Raw genomic sequence first — 14,352 nt, forward strand, 5'->3', positions numbered from 1 at the left:
TTTAACATCCAAAATTCAATTATAAATATTTTTAGCAAACTACTTCCACTAACCAGGTGTGACGGGAGGCTCGTCTGAGTGAGGTATGGGTATGGCCACAGGTTGTGACACGGTATGGGCGGGGACTAGAGCTCCACTGCTGGGGTCCTCTACACTAGGCGGGGGTGGCAACTCGTCCGTCGGATAGTCAAACTCCACTGGTGTAGGTATCATGGACTCCAGGTGCGGTAAACTGTGACCGTGGCTGTGGATGGTGCTCTGTGGAGACAAGGTACCCTGGAAACACACAAGTGAAATAGACTCTGGATATTTGTAGGGGCAAACGATTATAGATGCCTAATTTGATATGAATTTATTATTTAAAATCATTGCCGTTGTAGTCAGGAACTACAATATTGACTGATTGGCTTTACATTAATTTGGAAAAGGTAACATAAAATTATTTCATTTATCATTGTTTCGATAGACTAATACATGTTACGTCTAAGTAACACTTAAAGCGGTTCCAATATAAAAACAACCAAAATGAGACCATTTTTCGAGCTAATTTATTTGGGTAAACGGTAAACAATCTACAAATGTTATGTTTTGTAAATTATTTAGCTAATGAATGGTGTAGTGAAGCGAAAAATATAATTCATCAACCTTGAAGCTAACTTGCTTTTGAACTTTAAATCAAGCCAAAAAAAGTCACTTTTGGCCCAAGTGACGAAATATACTAATAAATCGTACTCTGGCCTAAATATTCGATATTGATACTCAAACTTGACTTTTACAACAATACAGACATATTCAAAGAGTTCTACCGTTTCCAAAATACACCCCCCTCACCCAGAATACACAACAACTCTAAACATTTGTATGTGCAGGACAATAAACAATAACCAAACTAAACGTTGTGCAACTATACTTTATACATTGTAGAGAATTGTTAGCAGTTGTCAATAATTCCAAGACAAACGGGTTCGAGACAACAATTGGTGGACAACAGATGAACAATATTATATACAATTTTGAGGTAGGGAATAGAAAAATATAACTCATCACATATTATGTATGAGCAAAAAAAATTACAAGTTGTTTTTTTTACTTTTTGAAAAAATATTGTATAGTAATAATATTTTGAAAATAATGCTTTAAGAATTTTTTTTATTAGTTTGTAAAATCCAATCTGAAACTTTAGCTAAATATAATTTTTAGCAAAATTACAGTACATAAATAATTAGTGAGATGTATTTAAAAATAAAATAACGAAAGCAAATGATTCTTAGGATGAGTATTTTTAAACTTTTTCATGAAAATAGCCACAATTTATTTTAATGTTGCTTACACATCTCTAAATCGACAAGTCATAGACATATTGACGTGAGAATTCAACTCGCTCAATGTAAAAATTTAAAGAAAATTTAGTAAACTAAATATATAGTCTAACGTTGTTTGGTGTTTTGGTAGATAACTTTTAGTTCACAACAAAGCTTAGTTACAAAAACTCTCTTTGGTGCTGAAAATTAATAGGAATGAGTCCACTTTGGTGTAGAATAGATTGTACCAATTACGGTGTTCAAATTCCCTTACTCAATGGGTAATCTACAAACACAATATAGTCAATGATGAACGACAACAAAAACAAAATCTATACAAAAATTACTATACAAAAATGTGTTATAGATGAATAACCAGTTAAATTACAGTGATTTATGAGTTCAAGGCTAGACAAAAGGTGAAAAACTATTGGGTTTCATTGACTGCTTACGTCGTTACTATCAAAAGGTTCCTCCTCAACGAAACTCAACTGACTGTTCAACTGATTTGGAACATCAATTGTGTCCTGTGCCTGGAAAACGTTATTAATAACAATATTTGTCAAATTTTATTTAGAAATAATTTTTAAACGTGAAGCAACCATCTACCATTTAATTAGCCTCATCAAATAATTGGTTTAAAGGTAACATACCTTACTGCCAATAATTTTAAGCTATCAACAAGATGATGGGTGTTTTCTGGGCGATTATTTATTGAAACAACGACTTGCCATTCTTACAGCAATGTGAATGATTATTTTGGTTTTAAACTAATTAAATTATTTTAACATGGAATTAAGGTACATTTTGATGAAGTGTTAAACAAGAGTCTATCACTGAAGGAACAAAAAAAATCAATATTTAAAATAAAATCATAAAACACAATTAAAAATGTATTTGTAACTTTGAGTAATTTTCAACCACCAATGAACGTTTTTACAAAATTTTTTTAAACAAAAACTTCTGTTCAACACTTTCTAATGCAAAAATCTACCCATTTTGTGAAACTAGTGCATATTCATATTCATATTCAAACATCTTTATTTGTCATAAATCATAGTACCCCATTTTCCTGCAATGCCCTATCACTTTTAAGTTGGGGAAAAACTTTTAGCACAAAAATGTTAAAATATTTGTCTTTTTTAAAATAATTCACTGGCCCACACTCTTACTCACCAACGGTTGGCTGATAGACGCCAGTTTCTGTTGCAGCGCGTACATGTACGTGTCGTAACTCGCCTGGGTATGAGGTGTCGGAGGGTGAGACGGAGGAGTACCTCCGATACTTAGCTCCGAGGGTTGTGATGTCAACTGCACCAACTTCTGCTGAAGGTCTGCGATCGTCTGAGGCATTGCTCCGCCACTACCACTAGGGAAAAAAATTACCAGTTTCAATAAAAAAATGATAATTCCATAAGGTTTTATAAGTATGCGTCTATCGATTTAAGCCCTAAAATTCCATTCACTACTGATTATTTCACTTTTTTTATGTGTTAAGTCATGATGATGTATCAATATTGAATGAATGATAAAAATACTACAGGAACACATCTGTGAGATTTTATTGTATGAGTATTTCTGTTACATTTTTCATACACATGGAGTAGAATAAGTAATCCATCATGCACTTTACCAGAGCAAAGTATTGTTTTGTTAATTGTTAATGGATATGGTACTCAAAAAAGATTGTCTCTGTATCAAATAGTTTGGAGTAGTCACTGGTTATTTTACAGTAGTTTTCACCCGCCAATGAACGATTCTACCGAAATTTGTGTAATCAAAATACAAACACTAATGCAAAATAAATTTAACCCTAAAATTTATGCGTCACTCTTCTTGCAGTGCTCTATCACTTTCAGGGAGTTAACAAAAAACTCTTAGCATTTGTAGAAAAAAACATGTTTATAAGTCTATGAAAAATCTGAAAGACAAACTATCAGTGATAACTACAACAGTAGGGGAGAATTGCTTACTTGCTGTTGTCCAGTGAGTTCTGATGACTAAGACGAGGGTGAGAGTCGCCCGGGGGCATGATGGTAGTGTCAGGAGTTCCCATTGATCCTGCGCCAGAACTGAGACCCGATTTCAGGCCGTCTTCTCCTGAAACTAAACCTTAAATTGTCAGAAACACCCAATTTAATAATTTTTTTTATTGTCTACGCCAGTGGAGTTTAGTATGGAAGAATAATTAACTATTTTAAGGGAAAGTGGTTAAAATTCATCAAATGTTTGAAGATATGCGGGGAGTTTAACCCAACTCTCACACCAAAGTCTGAGACGCAACCCACTAGAGGCTTGGAACACAAATAATTATGATTATGCACCATAAATTGTAAACCGGACAAAATTTGCATCTGTAAATGTATTACTGCATGAAATATTAACTGAACAAAAAAACTACAACAAACTAGAATCAACAACTTACCGTCATTGGTTGGTGGAGATACATCGGTTGTTGGGGGTTGACTTGGGACTTCCTCTGGCTCACCACTCACCACCTGATAAACAACCCTTTAAATATGCTAAAATAAACCATTTAAAATAAAAACATAAATGAGTAAATGTCTGAGGAATTTTATAAGCTTCAGTTGTACTCTCAGAAGCAAAATTAACAAGAAAAGTTATTTTTAAGGTTAGGGTGTTTTTTAATTAGACGGTTGCTGATTTTTTTTTAGGATTGATTGTAAATCCAGCTGTTTGTCATTGGACATTAACTATATAGATATTTTGCAAAAACAGGTTGATATTATTCAATGACAAGACCTTTTAGACCTGTATCAGAGTTTAGGTGGTTTTCTTACACAAGTTTTAAAATTCCTCTTTTTATTAGTACAGATAATTTAAAAAATGGAAATCCCAATTAATAAATTATTTAGTCATACTTGTTTACAGTACCTTTGTTGCAGACTCAACAACGGGGCTAACCAGGAAGCGAGAAATCTTACGCATCTGTAAAACAGTAAGTGTGGATATCAACATCAAAAGATTAACTATTATTAAATAGCTTAACTTACTCCCTATATGAAAAAATCGCTAAAAATAGAAAAAAGAGGAAAATGCTAAAAGAAAATTATAAGATAGATGGATAAGAAAACAAGAACAAAATAGTGACAGTAACAAGGGGACATTGAACTAAAAAGTATAAATGGATAAAATTGTCAAAACAATGAATAGGAATACAATTGACTTATTGTGTAGTATATTTTTGTAGGATAACACACTTCTATTGAAAAACAAAAAAATAGACTAAATCCTCCACACCTTCAAACCATGTTAAGCTCAACTTCGTCCAACGTAAACACTCATGATTAAACACTAATTTAGAACAGACAACATTGAAAACTTTTGTTATATTTTTTCAAAACAAACTTTCATTAAGAAATTAATAAGTGTTTTTTATCGTGGTAAAAAATAACACTTCCCTAAAACCAAACAGTGTGTTCCCTCCTTCAATGTATTTATTACTGTGTAGTACTCTAAAAAAAAAATGAAATCAGAAAACAGGTTAACATTAATAGATTCAAGAAGGGAGCTACTTCAAAAGCCATACAATTCTAAATCAAACTCACATTAAAATTACAAATAAGTAATTGATACTTCTGCAACAGTTTTAGAAGAGGAAAAATAAGTACTCTACTAACACATTCCCACGGAATAATAAGAGATTGTTTTCGTTTTGTCCTAAGACGCTAGGTTTGAGCCTGGGATTGTTTTTCACATTACTTCAGGCTGGACCTAGAGGTTGCGGCATTATCACTTAGATAAAATCAATTGGTGATTTGGCGGGATTTGAACCCGGGACCTCGGGGACTGAAGTCCTGCGCTCTAACCACTAAACCAGCTTGCTCCCCCAGTTTGTATGGAATAATATAGGATGGAAGTAACTGTAACTTACAATACAAAGTATCTAATAAAAATAATTTATGAACAAATTATAACTTTCGTAAGAATTTTCTTTTAATATTTTCTTCATTGCTAAAAATATGTTGGAAAATTTTTTTATTGAATTTAAAATACCACCTAGTATAAAATACATATCTTATTCAAAAAAAGAACTTAAGATTTTTTCATCGGATAGGAAAAACACCAATGTGTTAAGGTTTTTTTTTACTTTAATCTACTTACGGGGGTAGGTTTAGAAACCGGCTGCTCTTCTACAGATTTACTGGAAGTTTCGTCCCTCTACAAAAACAGCAACACATGAAAATCAGTTTTAACTCTCGAGCTCACCTATTTTATAACCAAGTTTTATAACCTAGTTGATATAGTTATTTTAACAAACAATTATTCCAAATGGGTTCAAAACTAATTTTTAATTCAACCAATTGTTTGAAACTTTATATTGGAGTAAAAAACGAGTGAGAAATTGATAGCTTAACTTAATTTTAGTGCTATGCTATTCTTTGTATACATACTCTTTAAACAAATTTGGAAATTATCTACAAAGTGAGCATAGCTTTAATTTACAGACAGAAAGTAAAAAGTAAGCACTAAAGTAACAATTCTTTACAACAGTTCAGGAAGCGAAGACGTAAATTAACTAAAACAAATTTTTACTTTTCAAAGCTCTTTAAGCTCGGCTCATTAAAAATAATCATTGAAGCCAGAGATTGAACAACAAATAAATGGCCATTTTTGAATGTTTGTGCTTAAAAAGCGTTGCTGATATTAAAAAGAGTTGCGTGTAATTTTGTATACCCATTTACATCTAGTTTACAAAACCAGTCAATCTTTTTTAAGTGTTTAAAATCGGTCAACGATTTTTCAATTACAACATGAAACAATAGGAATACATAGCGAATTCTGGAACTGTTTTGTACATGCCCTCTTTGGACAGGCAAAAAAGAATTCATGAAAACGCTAAATATCCAAATTTAACTATTGATTGGTAATATTTATTATGAAGTTAAAAAACATGAATCTTACTAGTTCTACATAACAAAGTTAAACCAAATATTTATTACATAAATCCTTACCCTACACAGACTTACAAATTGACACTTTTACAAGAAATACCCTCAGCTATACAACGTTTGAGAGAAGAACACAAACAAGAGAAAATCGAAGCGAAGCATGCACAAACGTAAATTTAACAGCCTGGCAAGAAAGAGAAGTGTGAAGCTACTAACGGCTATTTACGTGCGGCAAACTTACGATCAAGCTGCAACTCCCGACATCTCATCTGAGCTTTAAAACTTATGTTTGTAAAAGCTTGTGAAACTTAGCTGTACGCTCATGTCAAAGCCGATAACGAAATTGTGATAAAAGTTACTTCCTCGGTGGAAAGCATTTCCAAAAATACTTTTAGGTTGCAAAAACATGTGCTGTTTGAAAACGTAACTCGATTTTATCAAGGAAGCCAAACTTTTGCATATTATAATGATTATATTTAAATATTATACGAGACAAACATCAAACATTTTTATTGGCCAACTGGATATTGATAAACTATTAATGACAGATAAAACATTATTAAGAACCAAACTGTTTCAATTATTTTATCAATTCGAACAGTAACTTAAAAAGTTATAACTAACTATAAACATAAATAAAATTGAATAAGAGCACAGCACATTTTTTTAAATAGTTAAATACATACTTTGAACTATTGTCAAATCTATTTGGAGCACTTCTATATCAAAATGTATAAAAATACTTATAAAAAATTATTGCCTCTCTATATATTAATATATAAGATATCTGATTACTTTTCAAAATGCACAGAAGTACCTATTTCAGCTACAAATAATAACTAAACAGTGAACAATGAATGGAAAAGACAGAACAAGAAGATTCGGAAAACTTCTGATACTCTAATACTGTAAGTTGTGCATTTTCCTACAGAACATCCAAGATCGAGACCAAATCCAATATATTCTCAAATTTTACTTCCACCATCCTGGTATATTATGTGGTGTACAGGGTGTCCAGTATTTTCACATCAACATTTGACAGCTTCTTATCTCAGATTAGGTGCTATCTCAGCTTATTAACAGGGAATCAATAACAACATGTATAACACATAGATTCAATGTCATAGGGAAATATATAAATGAGAGATGGTCTATCGTTGGATTACATTAAGAAGGTAAGCTTAAAATTATTTTATCGCCTAACCTTTTTTGAAAAAAAAAAGAATGTAACAGGTGAGAGTTTTGAGGTTATTTTTTGTGTAAGGCCATGGCGGTCTTGCTTACGATCGAGTGAAAAAGACCAGTACCGGTATAAAGATAATTGCAAATTGTCTTTCAATCTTTCTGAGAAGGAAGATAATAATTAAAGAAATAATAATGATCAATACGGAAATTATAGTAAATCCCTATGAGAGCAAAAAAATTTGAATTCATCTTTGTAATTGGGTAAAGCAATTTCAGTAGGCCAATGGGTCAACGTAGTCCTGGCGATCTAGCCTCCTCCAACCTCTTTCAGGTTATACAAAATTTATGCACGCAAAATAATTGTATACGTTAAAACACTCTGAAAATGAATTTCCTGGTCCCCTGGACACCCTGTTGACGTAACCTAAGTGTGATATCCACTCACCGATCTGTGGCGCCGATGTGTCTTGATGTGCGCCGACCGCTGGCGCGTGAGCGAAGGGTGACGTACCTGAGCCATGCCAGGGGGTGATAGATACAAGGTTAACAACATGTAGTGGCATCTAGCCCACTCTCACACACATTCCACCACTAACCCCTACTGCGAGATCGTAATTTACATTGTTCGCTAGCGGCATGATTCACGCAGGATAAAAGCTTTTGCAAGAGTCGCTCATGGGAAAACGGCAGTACAGAAAAGTTACTGTATTTGATAACCTAAGTCTCTTTGGCAGAAGAGAATTCTAGAAAGTAGCTCCTTAAGCTGTTATGTATCCACTGTTGTTACTTTTACCACCGTGATAAAAGAGGCATAGTGCAAGCCGCCCTATACGGCCACGGGTGATTTAAAAAATAACAAACACACCAGTAAAAGGAAACTAGATATTAACTTGGAAAATTTACAACAAGTAAAACGTTATCATCTTCAGATTATATATTTTTAATTAACTAAAATTGTGTGGAAGTATTTTCAATTTTATTCCTAAGTGTTCAGTTAGTTACAATTTCGGGAATAAATTCAAATCATTTCCTAAAACAAAACCTAAAGGAAACAATCGTAAGTTTTCAGGACTTTGGCCCCATACATAAATAACAATATTTGGCAAAATGGCCACTTTCACATAGCATTTTGGACAACAATAATGGAAGCTATATTGAAGATTTGTCTAGACGTTCACAATAAAATGATCACTTGGTCGACATATTCAGATACATATAATGATTACAAGCTATTTTATTTTAATTACTTTTCTGCATTAACACTAATTTGGGCCGTGTACAGGAATCACCCATCCTAAGAATGTTAAGGAAACCATAGTGATAATATAAACCAAGCAGCATACGATTGAATAAAAAATTATCTACTCAACATAGGAATTAGTTTTTTTTTATTTACATATTAGAAAAAAATTAGACTTATTTTAAGTTAAAGTTAAATTTAAGTCCTAACAAAAATTGTGAAGAATTACATCCTTGTCAAAATTAAACCTTGAATTCAAATTATGTTGGCTGTTGCCTGTTGAGTTTAAAATCGTATCAAACAATCAAATTGCGATGACGCAGCAGAGGTAGTGTAGCGAACCCTGAACCCCATACCCATTGAATTTCAGCAAAAATAAAGAAACATTTTGATAGCAAGACTTTACACTCAAAAAAGTATCTAAACATTTATTGATACGCTCAGTCAATTCATCAATAAAACCATAAAAAAATCCTTTAACCATTTTTCAGAGCAAAAGCAAAATTGATCCAAAATAGATATAGATGGTAAATGGAACAAAAAGATCCAGCGTGAAAGGTAGAATTTGTCTGTAAATGCAAGTATGAATGTATAGAATGAGTGTAAGAGAGTGGGCTGTTTCTAGAACAGTGCATTAATTTATTTACGTGCAACATAGACTGGGCTTGCCTTCAACATGTTTTTCTTGTTTCAGTTTATTTTGTAGGCTACATATTTGTGATTTAATTATGAATGTCAACAAGACTGACTGAAATTCTTTGAGAATGGATTGTAACAGCAGTTTGGTATAAACAATTGGTAACAAAAATCAACAACCAAAAATCTGACTTTTGAAATCAACATTGAAAATTTTTATGTAAAACATTGAGGGATTCCTTCAACATTTGAGCAATTATATTTGTTTTGACGATGAAGAGTTGTCAAACCATTTTAGTAAATGGACTCTTCAATTATCTTAACCATTTAAGGCGACTTTTTGACTCATAAGATTCATCAACAAAATTTACCAGAGACAGGATGGGTCTATGAGGCCAAATAACGGCAAGGTATCAATGACATGAAGTAAGAGTTGGTTTGTCAGAAAATAAGAAATTTACAAACCAAAGTTTTGAAGTAAACCCTAATAAGTAAAGAAATTTTATTGACAGTATAATGTAAAACCATGTCTTTAACATAGTAGAACTGATTTTAATTAGTCTGTTAAGGCTTGGATAAAAAAATCACGTTAAATATTTTGGATTCATACCAAACAATAAAGAGCCAAAGACAAACCCAGTCTCGGATGTTAGTAAACACACATTAGAGACACTTATGTTAAAGTAACTTGTATGCGATGATCGTAGTAAAAAAGAACAGATATATTTTAAAGTAGAAATAACATTGTTGCTGATTTGTTTTAACAAAATGTTGAGTTTAACACAAAAAGATATAGCTTCCAAAATAAAAATACACTTTAGGAAATCATCATGATTCAACACTCGGTGAAAAATGCATCAACACAAACAGTACAAATATGAATGTGGTTCTATCAATTGTCAAACCTTATGACAATTCTCGACTATTTCTGTCTTAACCAGCCGAGAAAATAACGAAATCATCACCCTGTCCAAACAAAAAATTAAACTGAAGATCATAGAACTTGTGAAAGTTAAGAGTGGTTTGAAAATATGAATATTATCTCTTCTTGGACTACTATACTCAAAAAATACAATATGGTTCAAACTGTTTAACAAACTTTAAGTGCCACAGTGATTTTAAGAATCAATGTGAAGCAAACCCGGAACAGAACATTTTGTTCACGGTGTAAGAAAAAAACCTTGATAATTGAACATCCTAACAGAACCAAAAAGGTTTATCAAAATAGGTTTTTGGACTTAAGTTTTTGCATCAATGTTTGATACGGCAACCTGTATCCCAAAGCATAAAACAGATCAAACTCTTTCATAATTATGTACAGACCACAAGTTCAAACAATCATTATAAGCGTTCAGAACAAAATTTGTATACTGACACTTTACATTGTTGTAAATTTGTATATGAAATGTGAACGAGTGCAATCTGGCACAAGAAACACAAAACTTTACACCATGCAAAACATTACAATATTTCACTGTCACTAACAGCATTTTCAACTAGGCCTACGGAAAGTACAAGCTGGACAGGCCTAATGTCTCTCTTCGACGTAAGAGTTGAAAATAGCGTCAGTTACAGTTAAACATTGTAATGTTTCATGAACAATGTGAAGTAACATGTTTCTTGTGCCATACAACTCATTCCCATTCAGTTAAGCCTGTCCTCACAAACAATTCTAAAAAACTAGACACCCTAATTTTTACACTGTTTGTTTTGTTGCATTAAAAATAAAAGACTCTACGAGCCGAAGTATTGACCACTTGCACATGATCGGACACCGACAAGCAAGGATTGTAAGCAGTTATGCAAACACAGTATAAACTAGGTAAAGCATACCCTCGGTTTTCTGATAGGACTGCCAGTAGAATCCAGCACTGGCAACTTTTCCGGGGTTTCCTTCAGTTGTCTGACAAGGTCTTTCAGCAACTCAGTTATCAGTTCCGCGTGGGCGCTCGGCAACAGCTTTTCGCTCACCTGGAATATGTTTTATGTTGAGTGATTTCAAAATTTTACAAAGTAAATAAATACAACCGAGATTGCGATGGAGGAGTCAGGTGCTGAAGGATGTGGCTGGGTTGGGCACTACTGAGGCAGCGGAGAATAGAGAAGAGTTGAGAAGCATCGTTGGCGAGGCCAAAAACCTTCTGAGGTTTCAATGGCCAAGAAGGTAAGTAATAAATACAACTGGAAACAAATATTTTACAAAGTGTAAGCAGTTTATTTTCAACAGTTTGTAATGTAACGCACCTTCTAAAGAGACAAAATCTGGATAGGAAAATTTAAGTAAACTAACCAAAAAGTTGGAGTTTAAAGAAATATGTATCGTTAACGTATTTACTTAGGCTATTTTTTTAGGATTATGAATGGTACAGGGGATTACAAATTTGTGAATTTTACCAACAGTAAAAGCATGTTTTCATTTACAATTTCTTCCTACTGATACAAATGACAACCTTCTCTACCATAAAACAAACTAAATTACATTCGCCTATTACCAAATGATGATTGGAGTGTCCAATTTAAATTGATCACCCCACAATCTTTTATCTGACTTTACCATTTTGTAAGTAAACAGTATAGCATAATTGTAATTAGACATATTTTCATTTTCTTTCCGGATGAACGGACTCACCAGGTTGTTAGCAACATCAGCTGGCACCGTGTCGTCCAAGTTAAAGCGGAACGTGACAGTCTTCTGTTTGCTCGTCTCCAACTGGCATTCGATCAGTCCGTCCTGAGCACTTAGCACAGTCAGCTTAGGTCCTGTAGGTCTGCTGCGTCGCTTCACTGTCAGTCCTCGTTTGTTGTCCGCTGTCCTACAATATTAGAAGAAAGTCAATTGTTTGTAGTCTTTTGTTCTACAACATTATTGGAACATTAAAAGTTTCGCTGTCTATTTTGTAACAAAATTATTGCAAAGTTGATCGTCCTTTATCCTACAACATTATTGGAAATATTTTTTGTTTGGTTTTAAATGTTTTGCAAAATTATTGGTAAGTGTTACCAGTTGTCTAACAACACAATTTCAAGGTAAATATTTTTAATACAATGGATAATAATACTAAATAATGCCAATTTTGCTAGCAACATATCAATTTACTTTCTAACAAATAAACACTTTCTACTTCCTTAAAATACACCAGTAAATGGATAAACTGTACCTTTCCCCCTTAAGTTTTGTAGAGCAGCTCTATAAAATTACTTGAATTCAAGCCAAATCTTCAATACCAGTTTAATTAAAAACTAAACAAACATTTCAGAAATTTGAAAAACAAGCTGTTTTAACCCCTAAAACATTCTTTTCTATTTTCTTATAAAGTTAAAAATGTATTTCCAAACCCTCAATATCATGTTGTTCTGACTTTAAAATGTAATAGCTAGTTGAATAGTATAATTCATTTGTATGTGATGATAATAAAAACACTATTTCATTTTATTGTTAGATAAGTAAAACCAAAATGAAACAATTAATTATCAGTAATGAACAGATTTAATTAATACCGATATAGAACTATACTAATATTTAAAAACCTGGTAAAACTTACATATCTGTTGTAGCAGCTGAAGATGAAACATCCACTTCACTGCCACCAGCCACCGTTGATATCTGTGAAATTATTTTCAAAAAATCGTTAAATAAAAATAGTAATTAAATTTAAATGATTTGTGCAGATAAATTTGTTTTGCCCTGACAATTTAATGTCTTTACTTCTAAATACTACTAGACAGTATGCTATTTTTTTAAGTGATAAGAACACTATTGATTAGTTAGAGACCTATTACATTGTAGAGTAAATAAGTTTAATTTCTTGTGATATTACATTTGAAGTTTGTAAGAAGTATGACCTATGGTTAATGTTGTTGATAAAAAAAAAACTATTATTGTTATGTGGGTGAGGATTTTACTCAAGTATTTTGAGGATATTGAATATTTTATATCTATTATCTATTCAGCTATTTAAATAGTTCATTAAAACCCATTTAAAAATACATATCATATTAACTTACCACACGTACATTTTTTGGGCATCTGGCAATAATTAAGTTCTAATGTTATACATTTCAAAGCGCAACAAAGAATAACTGACTAAGAGTGTTATTATTAGTAGTTTATGATATTTTTTAAGCATTAGATAGTGATTAGGTTGAGTTGAAACAATGAAATTTAGTGATCTTGGATTTTTTTTTATTACTCACTTTATCTATGTTTAGCTATAAGCTTGTTAGCATGAATTTCCTTCGTAAGCAGCAATATCCGATGATTACTTCAATGATTTTTCAAACTATTTTACAATTAAGGTGCAGACTAAGAACAGTGAACAGATACTGTGATTTAATATATTTACTCATTACTAATACTATTTTACTATTGTCTTCCAATTTGCTAAGTCAATTTATGTTTGACAAAGGAGAATAGAGGTTTCATAAAAAAAATTGTTTGCGTGTAAAAAGGTTGAAAAAACAAGAACCAAAGGTAAAATAAATTTGGCTGGTAGAAATAAATAAAAATACTACGGTGAGCCATTCTCTATGAATAATAGCACTTGAGGTGATCTGTTAAAGTAAGACAAGACTACTGAAATATATAGTTCATGACTAATATTTGGGCCCATTTAAAAGAGCTAGTAGCAAAACATAGCATATGTGATAAACTGTTAAAGCCAAGTAACCCTCCTCAAGGGTAAACACTTAATATAAAATAAACAGCAAACTGAATGATTACAAAAATGAAATATTTGTCTACTGTTCTTCGACTTACACTAAATATACTAATTTTCTAGGTTTACTGTAAAAGCTAGAAGCATGATACAAACCCCACACGACTAGCAAACTACTAAATATATATGAAATATTTAGTTACGATAATTACAAATACCTTTTTACAGGTGCGAACAAAAATAAATAATTAAATAGTATAGTGGAAAAAAAAAACTTAAAATTGTCAATGCAATATTTATACAGGCAACAAAGAAAAAAAAACTTCAATAGTATCGATTCTGACTCTCATAAATAAATTAAATATAACTAGTTATATGTGAAACTTGTCATCTCTACAGCAAATATGTAACCAGTGGTGCAG

At 32.2% G+C, this 14,352-nt stretch overlaps 1 protein-coding gene across 12 annotated transcripts in view; it reads right to left on the reverse strand.

Moving 5' to 3' along the window:
* LOC128995966 (serine/threonine-protein kinase WNK2) overlaps positions 1-14,352 on the reverse strand; it is a 62,534-nt gene that overhangs the window by 21,869 nt on the left and 26,313 nt on the right. For 10 of the 12 annotated variants that reach the window (XM_054421058.1, XM_054421063.1, XM_054421056.1 and 7 more), the window contains 11 exons: positions 12,818-12,879; positions 11,905-12,088; positions 11,109-11,246; positions 7,845-7,910; positions 5,427-5,483; positions 4,197-4,250; positions 3,727-3,799; positions 3,275-3,407; positions 2,478-2,670; positions 1,754-1,834; positions 54-276 (listed from right to left, as the gene is read on the reverse strand). In XM_054421058.1, coding sequence (XP_054277033.1) covers positions 54-276; positions 1,754-1,834; positions 2,478-2,670; positions 3,275-3,407; positions 3,727-3,799; positions 4,197-4,250; positions 5,427-5,483; positions 7,845-7,910; positions 11,109-11,246; positions 11,905-12,088; positions 12,818-12,879 — 1,264 coding nt within the window. The remainder of the gene's footprint in view (positions 1-53; positions 277-1,753; positions 1,835-2,477; positions 2,671-3,274; positions 3,408-3,726; positions 3,800-4,196; positions 4,251-5,426; positions 5,484-7,844; positions 7,911-11,108; positions 11,247-11,904; positions 12,089-12,817; positions 12,880-14,352) is intronic. The other 2 variants (XM_054421052.1, XM_054421054.1) reach the window with 2 other exon arrangements.

Source organism: Macrosteles quadrilineatus, unplaced genomic scaffold (genome assembly GCF_028750875.1).
Source record: "Macrosteles quadrilineatus isolate MER2022 unplaced genomic scaffold, UCM_ALF_1.0 Scaffold_5__1_contigs__length_97177068, whole genome shotgun sequence".
In the NCBI taxonomy this organism is placed as follows: Eukaryota; Metazoa; Arthropoda; class Insecta; order Hemiptera; family Cicadellidae; genus Macrosteles; species Macrosteles quadrilineatus.